We start from the raw sequence: 24,755 nt of genomic DNA on the forward strand, positions 1-24,755 counted from the left end.
GATTCCCAGTCAGGGCTCATGTCGAGGTTGTTGGCTCCATCTCCAATATGGGGCATGCAGGAAGCAGTTGATCAATGATTCCATCTCATCATTGATGATTCTCTCTCTCTCTCTCTCTCTCTCTCTCTCTCTCTCTCTCTGTCTCTCTCTCTTTTTTTCTCCTCTCTCTCCCTCCCCCTTCCTTCCTCTCTGAAATCAATTTAAAAAGAAAAAAGGAGATAACCCTTCGGTAGAAACCTGAATGAAGAAGCAAGTGACATGAAAGACATGGGTAACAGGAAGTAGAAAGACTCTGAGGTAGGAAAAAAATTGATCTTTGAAAAAAAAAGAAAATGTCCCATGTGGCTGGGTGAGCAAGATGGCAGGTGAGGCCAGGCACTGAAGGTCTAAGGGGCTATGGTGTGGAGTTGGGATTTTATCCCAAGAGCAGCGAGAAACCAGTGGAGAATGTAGAGTGAGAGGGGAGTTAGGCCCCTTTGGCTGCCACATGGAGAACCGTCATAGAGAGGCCTAGATCATGACGAGGAGCCCAGAGAAACTAGAGTATCTCCAGACAGGAAGAGATGGTGGCCTGGGCCAGTAAAATCGACAGAGGTGGTGGGAAGTGGCCAAACTCAGGATGTATTTTGCAAGCAGAGACAACAACATGATTTACTGAAAGTGTGAACGTGCAAATGAGGGATGGAGAGAATCAAGGACAGTTCCTGGGGTTTGGGCCTGGGCAACCTGGGTAGGTCGTGCGGCCATCTACTGAGCAGGGAGGCTTGGTGTAAGAACAGGCCTCGGGTCTGGGTCTGCTGTTGGCTATGGGCTACACATATCAATATGACAGCATGGAACTGCGAGGGCACTCTGGGACAGCTGGCAGCCTAGGGCTCCTGGTGGTGGCTCTTGCCCTTGGAGCATCTGTAGAAGGCTGTGACTCCAAATGCACTGCCAGGCCCTTTTTACAGACAATCAGCCTTGTTTGGCAGCCCGGGGTCTTGATGTCTGAGGTCCCTCACCCTCACGGGATCTCCGTTCTTTCCTCGTGTAGCGCCAACATCACCAACATTCAGCTGGACTATGGCAGGATCCAGATGTCTGTCCCTAAGGAATGGTTCTCAGCAAACATCTCCCTTGAATTTGACATTGACTTGAGAGTGTAAGTCGCACAGAGGGAGGTGTAGGAGGAGCTCCTCCTCCTCACCAGGAACCTGGGAGCTGGGGGCAGGAGAGGGGTGGGGACAGGGGAGGGGGGGGGAATTCGGTAACCTGTGGAACCCAGATCATTCTGGCCCCAACCTGGTTTCAAATCTTCCTTTCCAAATTCACTCACCGTGTGACCTTAGTTGGTTCCTTCAGCTGAAATGTGGATGGCAATCACTGGTCGGTGGAGGCAGATCATTTGCTCATTTAAATCTCTGTGAGTTCACTACTGACTTAAAAAAGAGAAGCACTGCATCTCATCACCTTTCTCTTCTCCTTTTCCAACTATCCTTTAACTTCTACTGCCTCAAAATACATCCTGAGTTTGGCCACTTCCCACCACAGCTCAACAATAAAAATATAAAAATTAAGATAAACTCTCAACCTTTGAATTTCCAAAGGCCCCTAATCTGCTCTATTAAGAGGATTTTCAGAAGCCACTCTGGCTAATAGCAGTGTCCTGCTTAATCACTGAGTACAGGATTTAACATGCTGGCTACATGGAGCCCCACTGTGCTGATATGTTGAAAGGGACTAGGACCCTAACTGGTTTGGCTCAGTGAATAGAGCGCTGGCCTGCGGATTCAAGGGTCCCAGGTTCGATTCCAGTCAAGGGCATGTACCTTGGTTGCGGGCACATCCCCAGTAGGGTGTGTGCAGGAGGCAGCTGATTGATATTTCTCTCTCATGGATATTTCTAACTCTCTATCCCTCTCCCTTTCTCTCTGTAAAAAAATCAATAAAATATATTTGGGGGAAAAAAGAACACTTAGGGTTCAAGAGAAATTGAATATAATTTTTAAAAAGAAGAACAGAAAAGGACTCGGAGTGTAGACAGTGCCATCCACACGGAGAGCCACTCTTCGTGTTGGCTGCTTCCACCTCCTGCCTTTTCTCTGTCTCCTGCCATTTGCCCTCTTCCTCCGCTCTCTCCTCCTCAGGCGGCCCTTCAAAAACAAGACTGCAAGGACACATTCTCAGTCTTCACCTTCACCCCCACTCACAAAGGCCATCGTCTTGGCAGCTGGAGACACCATGAGGGCCTGGTTTTAGTCTTGGCAGAAAGTCCTCCCATATCCACCCATTTCAATTCCAGCATCCTGGGTGACCTTTGGGTCGGAAGGCCCTCTGCTCATCCCGGACAGGGGTTATTTTTCTTGGAGTCTCCTCAGATGGCCCCGGAAACAGGACTTGCGTCCATGCACAGCCTCCCTTTCTGTAGCTACCAATATAAGGGCCACCACCACCCAGAAGAACCCCAGGAGACCGTGCAGGAGAACAAGGATTCGTGATCCTCCTCCTCCAAACCTGTGAGTGGTGGGCTTCCCTCTGACCACACCCCACAGGGTGGTCTTCAGAAGGCTTTGGGGCTAGAGACAGAGGACTAGGGCAGCTTGGATTAGCTAATATGTTGAATATAGCAAATTAAGAGATAGATGATAGGTAGGTAGATAGATAGATAGATAGATAGATAGATAGATAGATAGATAGATAGATAATTATATTCAGAGAAGTGTCAAAGTGATGGGCAATGCAGGGTCATGACATAGTGCCCATTTATTTGTTCATACTTTTATTCAGCAAAGAGTTATTCGTTGAACTGTCCTGACTACAGGGATTTTACTGGGGGCTGAGGATTCGACAGTGAAATGTCACCGTTCCTCCTCTAAAGAGTTCACAGCCTGGTGATACAGGCAGACAGGTCATCAGGTAATTGGCACCCAGGACTCTGAGCAGATAATGAATGCAGAAGAAATGGTGGGGTGAAGCTCCCTATCCTAGACTCTCAACAGGGACCTACAGTAGGCTCCATAGAGGACACGATGTCTTACTGAAGCCAGAGAGTCAATAGGTTAAAAATGCAAAGAAGAGGACAGATGTTCCAGGCAAAGGAGCCAGCATATGGCAAAAACCTTTTTGTAAAGATCATGAATTTGTAGTCAAGTGTGACTTTTCAAATTGCAGCTTATCCACTCACGGGCTGTGTGTTTCTGGGCAAGGTGCTCTAGCTTTCTGAGCTGGGCTGCACATCTGTAAAACAGGAGATAGCCACCTCTATCTGAAAGGAATGTTAAGTGAAAGAGGGGGAGGTGCTCACTGAAAACTCCTTTTCGCTCTGGGTAATTCTCACTCCTGTTTCTCCTATGACTGTCCAGGTGTCAGCAGAAGATGTTTCAGCTTTGGAAGTTTGTTCTCTTGTGTGGCCTGCTCACTGGGACCTCAGCGAATCTTCTTGAGGGACTTGGCAGTAGCCTGAGTAATATTGTAGAGAGCCTGAAACCTATTGTTGATAAAGGACTTGAGAATGTTGAATGTGAGTCAATAAGGGTGATAGGTGGCACCCAGAGCCTCTTTCCTAAACATTATGCTGCATTTCCAGGGACTGCCACCAGGGGCTGCACTTTATGGGTGGTTTACTAGGAAAGGTGGTTAGTCACTTTCTGGCTCATTCACTTATTTGTTTGTTTGTTCGTTTGTTTGTTTGTTTGCTAGTAGCCCTGCACACGAAATCTTGTGCCAGTAGCTCTCTTCGGGGCCTGGCTGCTCTGTGGCGAGAGGCTCTCTGTGGCCCAGAGGCCCATCCACGGCCAGGCGCAGAAAGCCGTGGCAACAAAGCAAGCATTTCTGCCTGCTCTCAGCGGCCTGCTCTTAGCGGCCTCCCCCCTATCCCCGGGGACTGCAGGACTCCTGCAGGGCTGAGAGGACTGGGCACCACCATCTTGTGGCTTTGGGCGCCACCATCTTTGTGATGGACTGATGGTTAATTTGCATATTATCCTTTTACTAGATAGGATTTATTTATTTAAATTTTTGTTGATTTCAGAGACGAAGCAAGAGGGAGAGAGAGATAGAAACATCAATGATGAGAAAGAATCATTGATTGGCTGCCTCCTGCATGCATCCCACTGGGGAATCAAGCCCACAACCCAGACATGTGTCCCAACCTGGAATGGAACCTTGACCTCATGGTTCATAGGTTGATACTCAACCACTGAACCTGGTGGTTCACTGGCTCTGGCCAAGCCATTTATTACTTTTCTATAAACAAGCAATGCTTAAATGAATATCCTTTTACATATTATATCATGTATATACATAGGATAAGTTCCTAAAATTGAGATTTCAAAAGTTCAAAGGATATTTCACTCTATTCCCTTAATGGCACTGGTATGGACAACTTAACTGTTTTGCCAGTCTCATAAGATGAAAGACTATAACTCATTTCACTTTACAGTTCTCTAATTATAAAAGAATCCACTCATTTTTTCATATTTTAATCTTTTTATATATTTTAACTTAAGTATTTTGTTCATAACCTTAGCTTATTACTCTGGTGGGTTGTTTACTCTTCTTATTGATCTGTATTAACTCTAACCAGCATAGGAGGCTATATGCCTATTTTTATAGTTAACTGAATCTCCTTTTAATTCTGATTTCTTAAAAGAACTTGGCTTTCTTTTCATTTTCTGGAAAACTTAACAGCACATTGACAAACATTTTTATAGGAGTTAGTCACTTCTGTACATGGCTGCCTTTCAAATATTGTCAGGCAATTTCACTGCTGAGAAAACTAAGTTCAGAAACAGAAGTGTCTAAGTTAAGGTCCCCTAGTGCATTATAAGACCAGACATAGTTTTATCTATTTATTTAATTTATTTATTTATTGGGGTTATATAGGTTTCAGGTGCACAGTTCCACAACACATCATCTGTACATTGTATTGTGTGTTCACCACCACAACTTAAACCTCCTTAGCTCCATAGTTTTATTTTAATTGGCATTCTTTGTTTGCATCATTATAACTAGGTAGATAATGTCCATTGCAGAGCCAAGTTGAAGTATTATGATTACATACCTTCTCCAGTACAGTCTTTTGTTTTTCCTTGAGTTAGTAATTGCCTTGCTGTTTTTCACTTGAAATATTTTGCACACATATCCTTAACTCTTTTCATATGCTGCCTTCTACATCTGCCATGTCATGTATTCTATTAATGCCGCTTTTCACTAGAGACCTCCTATTAAGGCACTTTGTCTTCCTGCTCCTGTGTGAATGATTGTTCTCTGGGGCTGCTGCAACGCTCTCATCCTGGGACTTAAATTTGTCACTTTTATGGGTTGGAGTCATATTTTTTCCTTAATTCTAGGTTTTCCATATCTTAGTTTATCCTCTCATTTTCTCAGACCTACTTTTTCAAACTTATGTACACATCTCTGTTAGAGCAATAGACAACCCCACCCCCCAATCACTATTAGAAGCAGGTGTATAATCATTATCAATTGCCTGGTCAATTGATTGGTTGGCTTGTTGATTTAAAAAAATGAGTATATATTAGTATGAAAGCAGCATGGAAGGAAGAGGGGCTCTGTAGCTCTATGTCTTCAGGCATATTTCTTAAACTTTTCATTCTTATTTCCTCATCTGTAAAATGCAGATAATGTCAATATCTACCTCATTGGGTTGTCATGAAGATTAAAGGAAATAACACAGGCAGTCTTATCTAGTAGCTGGTACATAGTAGCGGCTTCATAAGTGGTACATAACACTAAATAGCAATTGTTTTTGTTAGCTATTCTTCAGAACCTGAGGGATGACTTCAGCTCGCTTCAGAATACCAATGCTTGGCAAACCGTCACCGGCAAGTTCCAGCAAGCTAAAGATGTGTTGAATAATGCCCTTTCTAAACTATTTCCAAATAGGAACGTAGCTGCAGGGTGAGTTGGTGTTTCATGGTGGAGAACTTTGCTCAAAAAAAAAAAGGGGGGGGGAGTGGAAATACATATCTTTTGGGGAGGTGTGTAAATTTAAGGTTAAAGGCAGAAAGGCAACAAAACTTGTTCTTCCCACAGAGCCCACGTGGTCTGAGGACAGGCCCACCAGAGCTTGAGCAAATTAGAGGCGGGGCCACATGACCAGTCTGAGCATCACATGGGTTTCAGCTTCCACATTGTGTAATGTCAGGGTCAGGGTGAAGGTTCTCCTCACTCTCACCTCCACCTGTTTGCTGGTGCCTGGATTCCCTTTTCCAGGGAATAAGACTTTCCTTTCCAAATATAGCTGAGAAGAAACTTTCAAATCCCCTCAGGAGAGAGGAAACTGAAATCCACTCCCACTGGCTCCACACATAGAATTTTGGAGTCAAAAGACTTGTGAGTTCAAATTCTGACTCGGGCAATTACTCTTCCTTCGTATCTGGGAGGAATCACAGCTGCCTGGTCCTCAGTATGCCATGCCATAATGTGGAGACAATCAAACCTCTGAGGAGGACTATGGGAAAGACCAAAGTAGGCAAGGTTGATGAGGCCCAAATGCTCAGCATGATGCTGCATAGAGAAGTGCTCAGCAAATGGCTGTCATAGGAGTGACAAGGGTGATTTCTGGTTGTTGCACAGGTTGAAAATCAGTAACGTCCGCATCTTGGCTATCAAAGCCCAACCAACTTCTGATGGCCAAGGCGTTCGCCTAAGGATCCCCACCACTGCTAATGTCGCCTTGACCCTGTGAGTATGCATTAGAATCTGGGATTTGGGGCAGGCAGTGCAGCATAGCAATGGTTCTCCAAACTAGAAACAGGCCCTTTTCCACACTGCCGAGTGGCCTAGGGCCTCAGTCTCCCCATCTGTAAATAAGGGAGCTTTTCCAGCTCTACAATCCTAACCTTCTAATAAACTTTGGCCATAACCAAGTCCCTTTTAAAAGAATCCTCCATTAAATATGTTTCTGGAATCATAACATTTTTCTAATAGAAAATTTTGCGAAAATAAATAGATTTATTTGTTTATTAATAACTCTTTGGCAAAATTTTCTCTAGCATTATTTTGTCTCACAAGATTCTTTTTAAATAGCAGTGACCATTATAGATAAATGCATATAATAGTGCATAGTTTATAATAAAGGGCATATGTGAAAAATAACATTTTATTTTATTTTTTATTTTATTTTATTTTATTTTTCATTTGAAGCAGTACTTAGTGTCCAACAGAAACCACTCCATCTGTTAAACAATATCTCCTCTGCAAAGCTTCTCTTACTGTTGGTGGATAGATAATGAGACAGACAGTCACTATCACTGTGGCAACAGTACCAAGATTTTATTTTTTAATTTATTTTTTACTGAACTTATTGGGGTTACATTGGTCAATAAAATTATATAGGTTTCAAGTGTACAATTCTACAATACATCATCTGCACTTTGCATGGTCCGCTCACCAGCCAAAGTCTAGTCTCCGTTCATCACCATTTATCTCCTCTTTACCCTCTTCTGCCTCCCCCAAGTCCTCTTCCCTGGTAATCACCATACTGTTCTCTGTGTCCATGAGTTTTGGGTGTGTGTTGGGTTTTTTTTTTGCTTAATCCCCTCACCTATTTTATCGAGCCCTCCAGCCCCTTCCCTCTGATAGCCAGTCTGTTCTATGAATCTGTTTCTATTTTGTTTTTTTTTTATTTTTTATTACAGTCCACAAATACATGAAATCACATGGTAGAAAAATATAATTTTAAAGTACATTAATTACTTTAAAAGAAATAGATTTGGGTAATTCTTGATAAATTGAGTACACTGTCAATTCATCATTCATTAGCTATGAGATCTTAGGATAGTTACTTAACCTTTCTATATCGATTCTTCCTCATTCTGAAATGGCAATAATAATAGTATTTTCCCTTATGGTATTGCTATAATAATTAGATGGATTAATCCTGGTAAAATACCTTCTAAACATGCCTAATATAATCTGTGCTCAATAAATGTTACCAATTAATATTATTATTTCAATTATTAGTGTGCTGCTATATAAAATTTTCATAACCAAACCTTGGAGACCAGGAGAAGAAGCCCTAGTGCAAATATGTTATATCTCATAAAGAATGTGGGCAATGATGACATTATCCATAGATATCCTGAATAACATCCACACAGGTGGAGGAACCGAGTGGGTGATGTGAAAAGTCTTCTAGACCTCTTCTCACTGTGAATCTTATTGTCTGCAGGCCTCTCATTGGGCAGACAGTCAACCTGAACGCTTCCTTGGACATCCTGGCTACCGTCAACATTGAAACTGATCCCCAGAGTGGTGAACAAAGCGTGGTCATGACAGATTGCGCCAACGACCCAGACAGCATCTCATTCACCTTGCTGGGCAAGTAAGTCCCATCCATCTTGAGAGCTGTGCTCTCAGAGGAGCGAAGGACCCTAATTTCAGCCCTCTTCCTATCCCTGGGAGATGGCACAATGTGGTGAAAAAGGTTTAGGCTCTGCAGCCTGACAGGCCTTGGTTCACATACCAGCTCTGTCACTAACTTGTAACTTTGCCAGCAACTTAACTCCTCTGAGCCTCGGTTTTCATATATGTATGTAAACTGAAGATGAAAATAATAACTACTTATAGGCTGCTGAGCTGAACAAATGATAAAATATAAGTGTTTAGCATAGAGCCTGGCACATACTAAGCTTTCGGTAATAACAGCATCCATGCTGATTTTGTGTCTCCTTGTTCTCCCCATGATGACTCAGGCAGGAGTGTTGACCTCTCCAACTAGAATCATAAATTTGCTCACTTTACCTTTCAGCTCCAGCACAGTTTTGCTTCTTGCTTTTTGAAGCTCTGTTGTTAGGGGCATGCATATTTAGGATTGCTATATCTTCTTGAAGAATTACCCCTTCGTTGTTATCTCAATCATCATCATCATCATCAATTGTATGTACCTTCTTGTCTCTGATTGGGAGGAGGAAGAGGAGTAAATGTCCATCATAGGCTCTGATTTCAGATTGTCTCCAAATTGTTCTCCACCCACTGGAAAATGCCTGAAATGAGAACTTAATCTTGAGAACTTAATTCTATCCATTTAAATCACTGTTAATCCACAAAAATCTACATCTTAAACTGTGTGATTGAAAGAGCAGGTTTTGTCCCTGGAAGAGGGTTGAGGGAGAATGGGTAACCCTGGCCGTGGCAGGGGTCTGATAAATGCTCTGGAAATTGAGGACCGGAGCAGGTTGGCTTTGGCAGGGAATAAGGGCCAATCCACCCTACCTCCACCAGGGGACCTGAGCACAGGCTGCCTAAAGACCCCCTGAAACCAAACAAAGGCTCCAAGGTCCTATGTCAGTTGGAAAAGCTGGCATGCAAACTCAGAGCTCTGAGCCCTGCTGGACACTGCTTTGCCGGTCGCCCCAGGGAATTCCTCCTGCCCACTGGGTCTCAGTGTCCAAATCTATAGAATGGCTTTCCACTCTACTGCTCCAAATCCTCTCAGGGCTTTTCATTTCTGCATTGGATTGAATCTCAAACCCTCCCCGTGGCCATCAAGGCTCTGCCTGACCTGCCCCATCCTCATCTCACTTCACTGTCTCCTTGTTCTCCCCTGGCAAACACACTGGACTTTGCTCTGTGCCTCTTTCCCACCTCCAGACCTGTGCAGGGCTGTCCTCACTACCTTCCCCTCCCCCTACCCCACCTCAACAGACTCTCATTCTTCAGAGTCTAAAACAGGTTTCCTCCTCTCCAAAGTGCCCACTCCCACCCTTCAGAGTACTTATTACAAGTTGTCCTCATACATTTAATTGTGTGTTTACTTCATTCATTCTTTCAGCTACAGATGTATTGAGCACCTACTATGTGCCAGACAGGCAGTGTTCTGAGCTCTGGAGAACTTACTGATGAGAACAGGCCAGGACCTGCTCTTGTGGTGCTTTCTGTCCTGAGGGAAAGGCAGATAGGCGAGCACTCAGCCCCTTAACGAAGTGCTCTCAAGGAAGATGTCAGATGGCATAAGCCCTGGGCAGAGCAGCATACTTATCAGGGAACCACAATACAAAGCGCTCCCTTAGGGGAGTAGTCAGAGGGGGCTGCCCTGAGGAGGGGACAGTTACTCTGAGATTTAAAGGGGGAAGGAGCCAGCCTTAACAAGACTTGCTTAATGTTTGGGTACCAGGTTAAGAGGTGTTTGTGCTTCACTCATCTTATGTCCCAGCCTCACTTGGTCCTTGTACATCTTTGCTGCGCTATAATATTCATTGAATGAAGGGGATTGTGATGAGATTCTCATGAGGCATTGGGATGAGTCGCTGGTCAGATATCCTATATAAAAAAAGGGTAATATGCAAATAAACTGAATGGCAAAACAACAAATCAAAGCATAATATGCTAATGATATGCTGAGGCTGCTCAAGGCTCACTATGATTTGCACTGACCACCAGGGCGCAGATGCTCTGACCGGTAGGTTAGCTTGCTGCTGGGGACTGGCCAATCAGGATTGAGTGAGACAGGTCAGACATGCTCTGGAGCCCTCCCGTGGTCCCTCCCCAGGTGGCCAACCTCCTGTGTCCCTACCTAGCCCCAATTGTGCATCCGTGGGGTCCCTCGGCCTGGCTTTTGCCCTTTTTCAATCCTGGACCCATCGGCGGATAGTAGAGAGCCGGTTTGAGCCAAATCCTGCAGGCCACTCCCCTTGGGAAGGTGCCAGAAATAGGGCTCATGGTTGGCAAGCGCTGCTGTGGCAGCACGAGCCTCTCCAGATAGGGATTGATTGGGTGCAAGCCTGCAACAGGCACAGTGGGGCAAGGATGAGTGGGTGTGGCAGGTGGGAGCTGCAGGCAGTGTTGGACTGTTGGTTTCAGCCCAATCCCTGCAGGCCACCCAGAGGAACCCCACCTGTGCACAAATTCATGCACCGGGCTGCTAGTGGAACCATAAGTGAGGATTCCCCTGGATAGAGGGAGGCTGTCTCTGTGCTTAGAAATGCACCTTAGTGTCCGTGGGGTTTGTTTCCCTGCCTTCAAGGTGCTCTGCCATCTCCCACCCTCTCCCCACTGCTCGCTGCTTGGCGGCTCTGCTCACTCGAGCATGTTTTCTTAGTTCTCTCTCTTTTCCAGACACAGCGCACTGGTCAACAAGCTCACAGACAATTTAAGCAGCTTCCTGAGCAAAACCGTGAGCTTCGTGATGCAGAACCAGGTGAGTCCCCACTCCTGGGGGCGCAGAGCCAGGCCTGGTGTGGGGCAGGGCAAATTTACAGGCCTCTCTGTGCTCTCTGGACCCCCTTCCTTCTGAGGCGCAGGCTTCATTGGGCTGTCAGCTGGACCCTGCCCCTCTTTACTCAGCCTGGGGGGTGCGGAAGGGGGAGCAGAGGCCTAACATCAGCTGCAATTACTGGGTCCCAAACTTGAGCTATTTGTCATATCCATGTACTAATAATGTGTGTTTAGCGAATGTGTTCCTTTAACCGACACAACTCCACTTACTTAAATTTATTTAAATACACTTATTTTTAACGGAAAACGTCATATCCCTGTCATTCATAGAAATTAATATCCCTTATACTATAATTAATTTAAATAATGAACACAGATTTATAGTAACACTAGAGGCCCAGTGCATGATTGAATTATGCACATGTAAGGTCCCCTATAAGCTTTCGCTTTTGATCGCAGGGGAGCTGGGTGCCTGTCTGCTGGTGCACCATGCCTTTCTGAAGCCTCCGCTGAGCCGGAGGCTTCCGAAAGGCCTGGTGCCGGAGCAGACAGCCACCCAGCTCCCCTGCTTTTGATGGTCCACGGCAGGACGTGAGCTCGCTGCCCCAGAGGCCCCTTCTGTTCCGCAGCACAGCCATGGCGCAGACGCTAAGCTTGTGCCGCCGCTGGCAACGTGAGCTCAGCATCCCGCTGGCCCAATCGGCTACCCCGACCACCCCGAGTCCCGCCCCCTGCACCTCCCGCTGGCCCAATCGTAGGTGTAGCAGAGTGATGGTAATTTGCATATTACCATTTTATTAGGTAGGATATATATTTTATTTGCACATCATTCAAAACCATATGTACCATGTGCAGGATTCCTGTGCCTCATACGAAACTGTTTGTAGCATGTGCCAAAGTTCCAGAGACTCTGAATTCATTATTATAGAAAGGGCCTAGGAAGCTTGGTCCATGAAAGGCAAATCCCGGGGCTGGAGCCACACCACTCACTGTGCGGCCCTCCAGCTGCAGCACAGGCCTCGCTAGAAGTGCAGACCGTCAGGTCCCACCCCAGGCCTGCAGAATTGGAATTTTCATTTTAACCAGATCCCCAGGGAACTGCACACAAAATTATGAGAAACGCTGCTGTAGGGTTCACAGGGCCCCATTTGACTCTAAAGTTCCAGGGTTCCAAAGTTCAAGGTTTCTAAGATTATAGGCGTCTGGGATGTGAACACTCTATATTCTTAAGGCCCTGGGACTGAAGGTGGCAGGTGGTAGGATCCTAGCATCCTATGGTGCTCTGATTTTTGACTTCTCGCCTTCCAGTGTCCTGGAATCCTAGGGTTTCTAAGATTCCATCAAAAGAGTCTCTCCGTGAGTGGCCAGCAGTTTGTCCCCAGTTGATAATGAATCTGTCCTTTTATCTCCTTCCCCCCCTCTTTTTCCTCCCTTTCTCTCCCTCAGATATGCCCAATGATACGTGTCTTCGTCTCCACCCTGGATGTGAAGGTTATTCAGGATATCATCAGTAAGTCACACCTGGGGAAGCAGAGGAGGTCCCTGTGCAGCCTTCCTAGGGCAGGCATACAGCTCTGAGCCCGCCCCACAGGCAGGTCTGGTCAGGGGAGCCTGGAGAAGCAGAAGGACCCACTCCTAAGTAAGTGGGGAGAGTGTGGCTGGAGGGGTCCTTGCAGAATGGAAGGAGTTCTGTGGGCCTCTGAGATCTCTCTACTATCATCCCTTCGAAAACCCACAGATGGTGCCTGGCAGAATGATGGGAGGAAGAGCATGGGCCAGATCTGAGTTCAAATCCTGGCTCTGCTACTTAGCAACTGTGGGGCCTTGGTCAAGCGGCTCTGCCTCTCTCAGCCCCATTTATCCTGGGAAAACACTATTGTAAATATTATGGGGTTGGTGAGTGGATTAAAAGAAAAAGCACAAAGAGCCTAACGTTCAGCAGACACTGCTAATCAACACCTTCCCTTCTCTTTCCCTTCTTATGAGGAGCTGGGGTTTCTTCTCTAACCACTGCGGGCTTTCTTTAGCTTTTGGATCTCCAGGCATGTCTGGGGTTGCTGGGGATACTGGAGCAGTAGAAATGGATCAAGTGAATGTGTCAGGGTTCTGGAGGTGGCCGTTCCATGAAATAGCTACAGGTCCAGTTCTTTGGGCAATCCCTCTGCATGCACCATCTCATTGGATCCTCACAACAGCCCTGTGGGAGTGGTACCGTCATTGTCCCCATTTTACAGATGAACAGACTGAGGCTCAGAGAGGTGGAGTGACATGCTTGAGGTCCCATCACTGTCAGGCTGATCCACTGAAGAGTGGAAGCCTTTGGGGTCTGTTTTCTATTTGGTGGAGAATGAGGCTTCCTATTGATTTTGTTCCTCCAGATAATAGTGAGTCGGGAGCCGAAGTGCCAGTCCTTGCCTGAAGAGGGCAGATGAGGAGGACTGCTGTGATGCCCCAACCGGTGAGGAGTCAGGCTTGGTGGCCCATGCTAAGGGAGGATGAGGCTCCTCCTTAGGGGACAATGGTAAAGCCAAAGCAAGGATTGGGTTCCCTTATTTCTCTTGCAGAAGACTGAGTCCTGATCTTGCTGATCTTGGTCTTAGACTGAGCCTTGACCCTAGTCCCAAGCTGAGCCATGATCCTCGTTATACTCTAAATCCCAAGTCTTAATCACATTCCTCGACTGAGCCTGGATTCTAGTCACATGCTGAGCATTGGCCCAAGTTATTAAGCCCTAAAATTAGTCACAGATTGAGCACTGACCCTGACCTCAGACTGATCCATGCTCTTGATTATATACAAAACCCTGAACCCTGACTCTAGTCCTGGGCTCTGGTCAGTCTCTTTACACCTGCCACTGTTCCTAAGGTGAGAGGAGGGCAGAGTGAGGGCATAAGGATGCCAGGGAAAGACCCCAAACCACAGGTGCCAGTCCCCTCTCCAAGGCCTTAGGCCCTGCAAGGTATTATGGGAAAGAGCTTGGGCAGTAGTATGTGGTGAATAGCAGGTGCCAGTTAGGGTCCTTATGCTGTCAATGGCCTAACTGCTCGTGGTCTCATTCCACAGTTGTTTGACCGTGTTTCCTTGCAGTATCTCCCCCTGGGAAAATGCTGCCACCATCCAACTGGACTGAAAGCCTGAGACCAGAAGGAACCCTCTCAGCTACTCCTTACCTTCACAGTTGAAACAGCAGTCTATGTTCATCACCTGCTCCCCCAGCAATAAAGGCCCCTTCTGCATCATCTTGTGTGACATGTTGCATTCCTTCCATTTGGGATTTGGGGAAGGAGGTGCAACTAGGGCAGCAGAGACCTGGATCAAGAACTGGAAGGGCCCTAGATGGTTTGGCTCAGTGGATAGAGTGTCGACTTGGGGACTAAAGGGTCCCAGGTTTGATTCTGGTCAAGGGAACTTGCCCGGGTGGTGGACTCAATTCTGGTGGGGGGCATGCAGGAGGCAGCCACTCAGTGATTCTCTGTCATCATTGATGTTTCCGTCTGTCTCTCTCTCTCACAATCACCCCCTTCTTTTCTGAAATCAATAAAATAAATAAGAAGAAGAAGAAGAACTAGAAGGGGCATCTGTGACTATCCAGCCCAACTTCTTGTTTTACAAATAGGGATACTGAGGCACAGAGGGCAAGAAACTGACCTAAAATCACATAGCCAGCCTGTGGCAGTGGTGGAACCCTTGCATCATCTACTCACAATCAGCGGGTACATAGTGAGCACTTACTCTAGACTAGGTAGCAGTGGAAATAGGACAGTCACATTCCCGGGAAAAACCCACCTGGTGCTTTTCTTCATTCCTGGTCAGGGCCTCTGAGAGGACTTGTGGAGCATCAGGGAATACCTGGTCTGACTGCACTCAGGAGCTCAGAGGCCTGAGCCACGTGCCAGCCTGCCCATCTATGTCTTTGGAAGGGCGAGGCCTCCACTGGAGCTGAGATCTCTTCAAGCAGTGCCTGAGAGCGCCCAAGGCCTCCAGCCCCCAGAGCTCACCCATCTCTCTTGTCGCCACCCCTGAGAGCCTGTGCGCCCACCTGGCAAGCTGCACAAAAGCCATGCCTGCCTGGTGAGGCCAGGGCCCCAGTGGTGTTCCATTGTCCCATGGAGACCAGCTCCTCTCTCCACCCAGGGCCCCTCCATTCATGCCCCAGAACTCAGTGGTCCCCAGGCTGCGCCTGGCCGTGGTCGAGACAGTGTCACTGCGTATGCTAAGACCACAACCATCATGGAGGGTTGCCTTTGCTGGCACAGGGGACCTCATTAATTGCTCACCACACCCTTATACCGAAACACCATTCTTGTCCCCATTTGTGTGGGCAGTAACCAGTTTGAGTCATCTACCTGGGCACCTTTCCTTCTCCAGATCCAGCTGGCTATATTCTCCTCAGCTGCAAGACTTTACCCAGGTAAATGGGGGCCTCTCCTTAATGCTCCCTAAAAAAAGACACTGTGCTTCCCAACTTACAGGTCTCACCAAGTTCCTTGGTCGTTACCGTCCAATTCAGAGAGGGTTTTCAGGACACATTAGTTCTCATTACCATGGTTCTCACCTTTAAAAAAAAAAAAAAAATATATATATATATATATATATATATATATATATATATATATATATATTATTGAATTTTTTACAGAGAGGAAATGAGAGTGATAGAGAGTTAGAAACATCAATCAGCTGCCTCCTGAACACTCCCCACTGGGGATGTGCCCATAACCACGGTACATGCCCTTGACCGGAATCAAACCTGGGATCCTTCAGTCCGTAGGCCAACGCTCTATCCACTGAGCCAAAGCCGTTAGGGCGTTCTCACCTTCTTATTCAATTCATCTGTCTGCCCCATGAACCTGTGAGATCCTTGAGGGCAGGTATCTTCCTCTGCTCAGCAGCCCAGAGCCGAGGGAGAAACCAGATACAGTAAAGGCACTACCCATGTGGAGTAAATGGATGGGTGAAGCTTTTCTTGATGGTAATACCATTTTCAGAACAGCTGAGTGGGTGGGTGAACAGGAAAATTATAGCACCCCAGGATTGAGGGTGTATAGAAGACTAGTCATTATTTTCTATTAACTAGGGCCAGATACTTGACATTTGAGACAGACAGATGGGCCAAATGCAAGGCTCCTAGATTAGTCAAGCCAGGACATAGAGTAGGTGCGGCCAAGGCCACTCAGCCCCACCAGGGACTGATGGGGCCAATGAAGGGGAAGGGGGCAAGGTGAAGAAGCGAGGAGGCATTCCCCCATTGTGAGCCTGGCACTTCCCAGACTGCTCCTCACCCACTCAACCCAACCTCAACGAGGGTTGAGGGCTTCTTGGAGGTGGTGGCACCCCATGAAGGAGGCTTCAGGGAAGAGGAGGACCCTGAGGGGTTGAGGGGACATCTGCCATAGGCAATATATGGGAAGAAAGAAGGCAAAACATGAGTGGACCCCAAGTCATCTAGGAACCAGAGCACCAAACTCTCATGCAGGCTCTTTTGAATGCTTCATGCGGTTATAGAAAGGCTGGATCTTTCCAATGTTTGCATAATCCTTCGGGACAAACTCAGGATCAGATTCATGAACTCTATGCCTTGGAACATTTTATGACCTCAGAAACACATCACAAAATTATTTACCAAACTATTTCTTTCTATATACACGATGAGAGTGTGTATACATTTCACCAAATATTTGCAACAAAATTGACATTTATTTTAAATATTTGCTTCTTGAATGAGGATAGAATAAACGTCATCACACTAGAAACTCCACAGGCCCATGTTAGGGAAGTCAGTGGTTACATCAACTCAATAGTCTATTTTTTGTTTGTTTGTTTGTTAATCCTCACCTGACGATATTTTTCCATTGATTTTTTAGAGCAAGTGGAAGGGAGGGGGAGAGACAGAGAGAAACATCTATGTGAGAGAGACATATCGATTGGTTGCCTCCCGAATGGGCCCCAAGAATGGTCCCCAACCAGGGCTGGGATCAAGCTTGCAACAAAGGTATGTGCCCTTGATCGGAATTGACCTGGCCACTGGCCAATACTCTATCCACTGAGCCAAACTGGCTAGGGCTCAACAGTCGATTTCTGAACACTTTTTTAAAAATTTGAAAATACTGTGTTTTATAGCTGGGTGAATCACAATAATATCAACAACTGAAACTGGGAGAATACATTGAAAACTGATACTGAAATTTGACAAAAGTTTGTTCATGGGGGTGACGCATTACTGTTTTAATGTTTAAGCAAGGAAAAAAATGCATTTTAAAAAATAGAAAGGTGGTTAAATATCTAGCTAAGCCAGGCTCTGCCCTGGGCAGTTTAGGAGTGACTGAAGCAGTACCAGTCCAACCCAGTGCAGCAGGAATTGTGTTCCTACGATGTGCCACACCTATGGACGGGATTGGGGGAGAGGAAGCAGGACCTGCACCTGTCACAGAAGCCCAAAGCTTCCTATAGGAAGAGACACACACGAAAAAAGTGCTGAGAAACATAGTCAGAGGAGAGGCTCTGACCCAGCCTGTAGGTAAGGGCCAGTCAGGGAAGGCTTCCTGGAGAAGGTGCAATTGAGCTGAAATTTAAATTTTTAAGGTACATAATAGTCTTAATATATTCCAAATCACTTACCAAATACCTCGCCAATGGAACTGAATTGATTCTAGCAGGCATTGGTCGGTTTCATCCCATACCCAACCAGTATTATTCTCATTTTCACAATGTTTCTCTTCAGAGGGTAGAAAATTCCACAGATGCCATGATTTTTATTTTTTTAGCTACCAGTAGAGCAAGGATGTCATCTCAACATTTCTTTTATTTTTTTAATCTTGGTTTCTTCCATCATTTCTCTATTAGTCTGAGACAGTTTCTCTTCAGAGTAACTGTCTTCAAAACTACACTTTTGTGTACACATGGATGTGTACTTTATGTTAGAACTTTATGCTAATTTAAAATTTGCCCTCTATTAACTAGAGTTTTAGTGTTTCCTTATAAATTTATAATACCTTCTTTTTAAAAAATATATTTTTATTGATTTCAGAGAGGAAGGGAGAGGGATAGAGAGATAGGAACATCAATGATGAGAGAGAATCATTGATTGGCTGCCTTCTGCACACTCCTCAAGGGGCATCACACCCACAACCCAGGCATATGCCCTGACTGGGAATCGAACCATGATCTCCTGGGTCATAGGTTGAAGCTCAACCACTGAGCCTCACCGGCTGGGCTATAATACCTTCTTTACAATCTCCTTTTATACAATGTTTTTTGAAACTTAGGCTGACATTTATAATAAACTGAATCAAATGGTCACCACCGATCTATTCTATACCCTGTCTTTCTTATTCACAATTTTTTTCTTTTGATTCATCTCCCAGTTGCTCACTGTTCACAAGGAAGATTGGGGTGTGAAATCTTTTCTGAGCCCTTGCAGACCTGGTAATGTCTTCTTGTCATGTTCAAACATAAGTGAGACCCAGGTCAGATATGGCATCCTTGACTCACTGTCATCTTCCCCTAGGAAAACACTGTGAATATGGCTCCTGTGTCTTCTGATATGTTGTAGAAAAGAAGTCCTAACTTTGTGGGAAATATGAGACCTTAGGCTCAAAGTGGTAGGTCAACTGATTTCTATGCAAGCTTTTTATAGAAGAAAGACACAAACCCTTTGCCTGGAAATTAGATATACCCTCATCCGCAAGGACTAGGGCAGTGATTGCGAACCTATGACACGCGTGTCAGCACTGACACGCGTAGCCATTTCTGATGACACGCGGCCGCTGAGGCGGCCGCATGCCGAGGATGAAACATTTGCGAAATAATGTTTTTTCCTCAAAGTGACACACTACCCGAGTTATGCTCTGTTTTTTGGCGAAGTTTGACACACCAAGCTCAAAAGGTTGCCCATCACTGGAGTAGGGTCTGAGTCAGAACCACAAAGACAACTTATCTCCTCCAAGTGAAGAGTGACATGATACCATTCCTTTCCATAAAGGAATGACCATCTGGCTGAGAAGATAAGTTCTATTGGAGCATTAGATAATCAGAGAAAAGGGAAAGTGTGCAGGAAAGAAAGAATCAGAGTAGTCAGACAGGCTCTCCAGACAGAGCCAGTGAGCTGGACCTACAAGGGTGATAGAAGCTGAAGAAGTCATTCCAGGAGAAAGAAACAAAATAGGAACAAAGAGGGGAGTGAAGGAGAACAGCGAGGGCAAGGTGATTTAAATGGAAAGATCAATTTTAAGGAGCTCTACAGGGTAGGCTGGATCAAAAAGAAAAGGCTGGGTCATATAGCACTGTGCACACAAGGGGTAAACTCTAAGCACTTTGGGGTCAATTGAGTAAAGAAGTGATGTGAAGAGAGAAGAGTTTGAGTGAAATTAATCTGTTCTACAAAATTCTCTCATTCTTTGTTTAGATTCAACCCAATGACAACATTTATTGTGGAAAACATACAGAAAAACCTGAAAGTCCTGATAATCAAGAATTGGGAGAAAATGTGAGTATACAAACCCAGATAATTTCAGTTTTTGAGTTGTGAGTCAGAGCTTGGGGGGTTGGATCTTCTTAATTAAACTAGAAAAAAATCTCCAACAAGAAGAGTTACAGAGTGAGGAAGTGGCATTTATTAAGCTCCCATTCTTCAATCAGGCACTCATGAACTGCTTCCTAGACACTGTTTAGTTCAAGTCAAAATCAGCATCTGTGAGACTGGAGGCGAGTTAATAAGCTTCTCCCAGACTCAGTTTCCTTATCAGTAAAATAAGTTTAAGTAATCCTAAAATGAACAGCTAATATTCATTAAGCATACAGGCAATGTGCTAAGTATTGATGAGTTTTCTTATCTAATTCTCTAAATAATCTTATACTCTAGGTAACAACAGTATCTCCATCTGCCAGTTTTATTTTTCAAATTTAAGAAAAAGTTGCAGGGAGGAATTTAAGAAATTTAAGAAAAATTTCCAGCATGCACTCAGCTAGTGGTAGAGCCACAGCTTGTTTACCCTGGGCTTGGCGCACAGGACCCCCTCAGTAAATGGGTGCTGAACTCCTTAGTATTGTTATTGTTAGGGACCATTCTTCCTCTGCGGGCAAGAAGGGATTTTGGGTCCCTTACCCAAGTCACATAACTGCCAAATGTCTCAGCTGACATGTGACCCCAGAGCTGTCCCCAAAAACCCTCTATCTGGTTGTTCCGTAGGATGGGCGGACTTAGAAGAACTTGCCTTGATTACTCCAGGCAAGCTCCTCCCAACTCTTGCCTATTTCTTTGTCTTGCAGGTGTGTTTCTTCAGTAATTTATGGCTCTCTCATCTGAACTCACAGCTGACTACTGAACTGATTAGTAAGTGCTGGCAGAGGGAAGGGACAGGAACTCCAGGAGAGAGTTCCAACTCCTCCCCTTTACCCTTTTATTGCATCATCCCTTATCCCACCTTGACACTTCTCCCACACCCAAAATCCCTTCTTGCCCGCAGAGGAAGAATGGTCCCTAACAATAACAATCCTAAGGAGTTCAGCGCCCATTTCCTGAGGGGGTCCTGTAAAACCAAAGCCCAGGGTTACTAGTAAACAAGCTGGGGCTCTACCACTAGCTGAGTGCATGCTGGTTTCCATTCCATTCTGGTCCTCAAAGCCTCAGAAGCTGAGATATAAGTGGAGGCTTCTTTCAGGGAGAAAAGCTGCCCAATTTGCCATTTGTTCTCCTCCTAAAATGTACAATGTAGCATTAGGAGGAGAAAATTGGCCTGGTTTCAGCTTCGACAAAACTATCTCTGTCAGTAGTCTACCACCAACCACCCAAAGTTTCCACATCTGCCAGAACCCAAAGCAAGGAATGCAAGATTGAATCTTCACAGCTCAGGCCGCCAACAGGAATCTGAAAACCAATAGGATTGCTAGGCTGAAATGACTCTTCCTTCATTCACTGAATTTTTACTATGAAGTGCTAGATGCTGGAGTTTCTAAAGTTTCTTTAAATGACTCTCACAGCAAGCAGTTTTCTGGCCTCTGCTCACAAACCTCCATTGACAGGGAGTTCATTATTTATGAGGTGGGAGGCGTGAGGCAGTTCATCTGGGCAAGTCTTGAAGCTCCCAAAGCTCAGTTCCAAGCCTCACTCCAAGTAGATGTGACCAACACCCTTGCTCTGCTGTTATTGGGGAGATGGTCTGGCAAATAGAAAACACGGAGTATCTGGCACCATAATTGAATCTATGTCCTTGGGTTGATTAGTTTAGTTATGTAATACTCTAAATTAATGTTATCCAACAAAAATATAACAACTTCCTCTACAGTCTCATTTCAGCATACAGCTCTTAAGTGATTAGCTTGGGAGGGAGTAATTGTTCCCAAGTTATGAGTGAGAAAACGGGGGTGCAGAATTGTCAGTGAAATGATCAGAGACAACCAGTGAGTGACAAAGCAGAGCCTTCAGCCCAGCCTTCTGTCTCCAAGCCTTTGGTTCATTCTCTGACCCTGTTCAGGCCCCAGATGGAGCAGGGGGGAACTCTTCTCTGATCCTCCTTCACTCCTACCATCTAAGGTATCTGTTTTGCATTCTAGATCTGATACTGCAGCCAGACACGAATGAACTTACAAACTAAATATCCTCCAAGTAATGGAACCACACTTGTAGCAATCCGGTGAGACGCCAACACATATTTTTATTCCTTAATGATCTTGGGCTTTAGAGTGATTATAAATGTTTCATTCGTTCATTTGTAAAATTTCAGTGAAGCATCTACAATGTGCTAGATTCTAGGGATACAACCATAAGTAATACAAAGACCCTGCTCTCTAGGAGCTCATAATCTAGTGGGTATACTAACATGAACAAAGAATTAAACATATAGTCAACTAAATTCCATAGGGTGGTGAGTACTATGAAAATAACAAAGTAAGAGGATGTGAGAGAGAGAGTGACTGTGGTAGAACAGAGAGAGAGGCATCAAATTAAGAGGTAGCAGAGGCTCTTTGAGGGGGAGGCATTTCAGCTGAGTTCTGAATGTAAGGCAGAAGTTATGCAAAGACCTGAGAATAGAATATCACAGGCAGGATGATGAACATGTGCAAAAGCCCTGAGGCAGAAATGAGCTTTCCTTTTGAAGCAAAGAAAAGGAGCAATGTTGCTGGATATGGAAGGGGCTCAATTACAAGAGGCATCTTTACAAGGATGATATTTGAAATTTTTTTTAAGGGAAGGGTATTGCCATGAAGTGAGATGCAATTATTCATTTATCATGTATTTAGTTGCAACTATTCTGTGCTGAATACATACACTCTGCTCAAGTGTCACCAACTCACGTCTCTCTGAAAAAAGCACATCTGACACCCTCTGCCCTGCATCATTTTTCGTCCTAATGGCTACTACTATTCGACTTCCTACTGTACTATTACTTGTTCTTCTCTGTCTCTCCTACTAGAATGGAGACTTCGTAAGGCAAGGACTTTACTTATTCCCTGTTTTATTCCAGGTGCCAGGATTACAAAGATGAATCACACCTGGCCCCTGACCTCAAGAGCCCCCAGCCTAGTAAGGGATAAGGCAAATTAATGAGCAATTTTATGTGTAGCAAGATGTGCTGGTTGAGGTTCTGTGAGTGTAGAGAGGCAAGACTCAGCAGCCCTGCCAAGAGACTTCCAGGAGGGCTTTCAAGAGAAGGCGGGATTTAAATGGGATGTTGAAGGGTCATTAAGAGTTTCTTTGTGAGAAAAGGCATTAAAAGGAGAGGATACAGCATGTGCAAATAAACAGAAGTAGGAAGGGACCTGGTGCTCTAGGCCAGTGGTTGACAAACACATTAGTCAACAGAGCCAAATATCAACAGTACAACCATTGAAATTTCTTTTGAGAGCCAAATTTTTTAAACTTAAACTTCTCCTGACGCCACTTCTTCAAAATAGACTCGCCCAGGCCGTGGTATTTTGTGGAAGAGCCACACTCAAGGGGCCAAACAGCCTCATGTGGCTCGCAAGCCGCAGTTTGCCGACCTTGGCTCTAGGCGATGGGGAGAAGCTCCCTGTGATTGGTCATAGACATCATGGGGGATGGAGGCATCCTCCTCCAAGGGGTAAGGATAACTTTGCAGTGAACTATACACATGCTTTCTGAGGACAAGAGTGCATGTGATGGATTGAGCCATCAGGAAGGTACAGTTCATATCAGGGAACATAAAACATTAAGTGGCTGACACAATAATAGAATCTATATCCTTGGGTTGATTAGTTTAGTTATGGAATACTCTAAATTAATGCTATACAACAAAAATATAACATGAAACACGTGTAATTTTGAGATCTTAGTAATGACACTTTAAAAGGGAAAAGGCATATTATATTAATTTTAGTAATACACTAGTATTCTATTTACCAAATATATTGAAAGTGTTATCATGTCAACATGTAATCAATATAAAATTATCAATTAAATATTTTACATCCTATTTTTGTCCTAAGTATTTGATGTCTGGTGTGTATTTTATACGTATAGCATGGTTCTATTTGGACGAGCTGCATTTCAAGTGCTCAATATTCACATGTGGCTAGTGGCTGCCATATTGGGTAGTGCACCTCTAACAAAGCTAATTGACTACTACTTGTGTAAAACCTTGAAAAAACCAGGGCATCTTATTTTATCCCCACCTTTACATCTAGGCTGCCATTTATTACAGAAGTTCTACAGACCTATTTGGTTCCACTGAAAGTGGAATGTGAATGAGTTGCTAATATTAAAAGTAAGAAAAATGTGTTTTGATCAACCAAGGCATCTAGAAATATTTTGTCTACTGGTGCCATGAAGTAGGCTAAGGTGAGATCGAAGATCCATCTTAGTTGATAAGAGGGAGACCAGGGAACAGCAAGAAATTTTACCCAGGGATGTGGGTGGAGGGGTGTCCAGGGTGGATTACGGTTCAGCACCATGGATAGTGGACAGCAATACCAATGTGATGCAGAAGGGGCCAAAGAAAGGCTCTGTGCTCTGGCTTACAGCCTCCTTAGAAGGGATATAATGTTGATTAATATCTTGCTTATTTTACAAAGAATCAGGTTCTGCTTGCTGGTCTCCTCTTTGGAATGTCCTCCACACTCCAAGCCACCACCTATGTGGATGTTCATATTAACTGCTGTTGCCTGGAATTTCATTACCCACCTTGGTCCAAAAGATCCCCTACTTCTCTGAGTATGGAGGCTGTTTTCCTGTAAATTACCAGAATCCACGTGATAATTCCACATAATCTTCCCACAATAAAATTTTTGAATCTCTTAACTGTGGGCTGTCCAGCTTCCATACAGCCCTGTGGACAGAGGCGACAATAGCTATACCCAATGGTGAGTATGGTAGGAATGACAAAATTTGAAAGGTGGTGTTATGGAGTGACCCTCAAGAGATGACCCCCAGAGACAGAGATAAAAATTTATGAGCCTTTAACAACCTGGCCAGTGACTGCAGTTGCAGCACTCTACCGCAGTAAAGGCCGAACTGCAGTGCAGACGACAGGTGTTATAGCAAATGTATACTCAGAAACCACAAAAGGGAGTTAGGACAGTTACAATGACAACCCAAAGGTTACAAAAGCTTTCAGCCGTTTCCAAGGACTCAGGGCACA

General features: G+C 44.9%; 1 protein-coding gene and 1 non-coding gene across 2 annotated transcripts in view; one reads left to right on the forward strand and one right to left on the reverse strand.

Annotated features, from left to right (window-relative positions):
* Positions 1–3,357: 3,357 nt before the first annotated feature.
* Positions 3,358–24,755, forward strand: part of LOC103285792 (BPI fold-containing family A member 2) — a 42,003-nt gene continuing 20,605 nt past the window's right edge. The window contains exons 1-6 of the mRNA XM_054724274.1: positions 3,358–3,502; positions 5,757–5,901; positions 6,580–6,687; positions 8,177–8,329; positions 11,062–11,143; positions 12,607–12,670. Coding sequence (XP_054580249.1) covers positions 3,358–3,502; positions 5,757–5,901; positions 6,580–6,687; positions 8,177–8,329; positions 11,062–11,143; positions 12,607–12,670 — 697 coding nt within the window. The remainder of the gene's footprint in view (positions 3,503–5,756; positions 5,902–6,579; positions 6,688–8,176; positions 8,330–11,061; positions 11,144–12,606; positions 12,671–24,755) is intronic.
* LOC129151034 (small Cajal body-specific RNA 13) lies at positions 7,142–7,334 on the reverse strand. Its single transcript, XR_008557843.1, has one exon. It is a non-coding gene; the product is annotated as a small Cajal body-specific RNA 13 (non-coding RNA).

This window comes from Eptesicus fuscus, chromosome 12 (genome assembly GCF_027574615.1).
Source record: "Eptesicus fuscus isolate TK198812 chromosome 12, DD_ASM_mEF_20220401, whole genome shotgun sequence".
Lineage (NCBI taxonomy): Eukaryota > Metazoa > Chordata > Mammalia > Chiroptera > Vespertilionidae > Eptesicus > Eptesicus fuscus.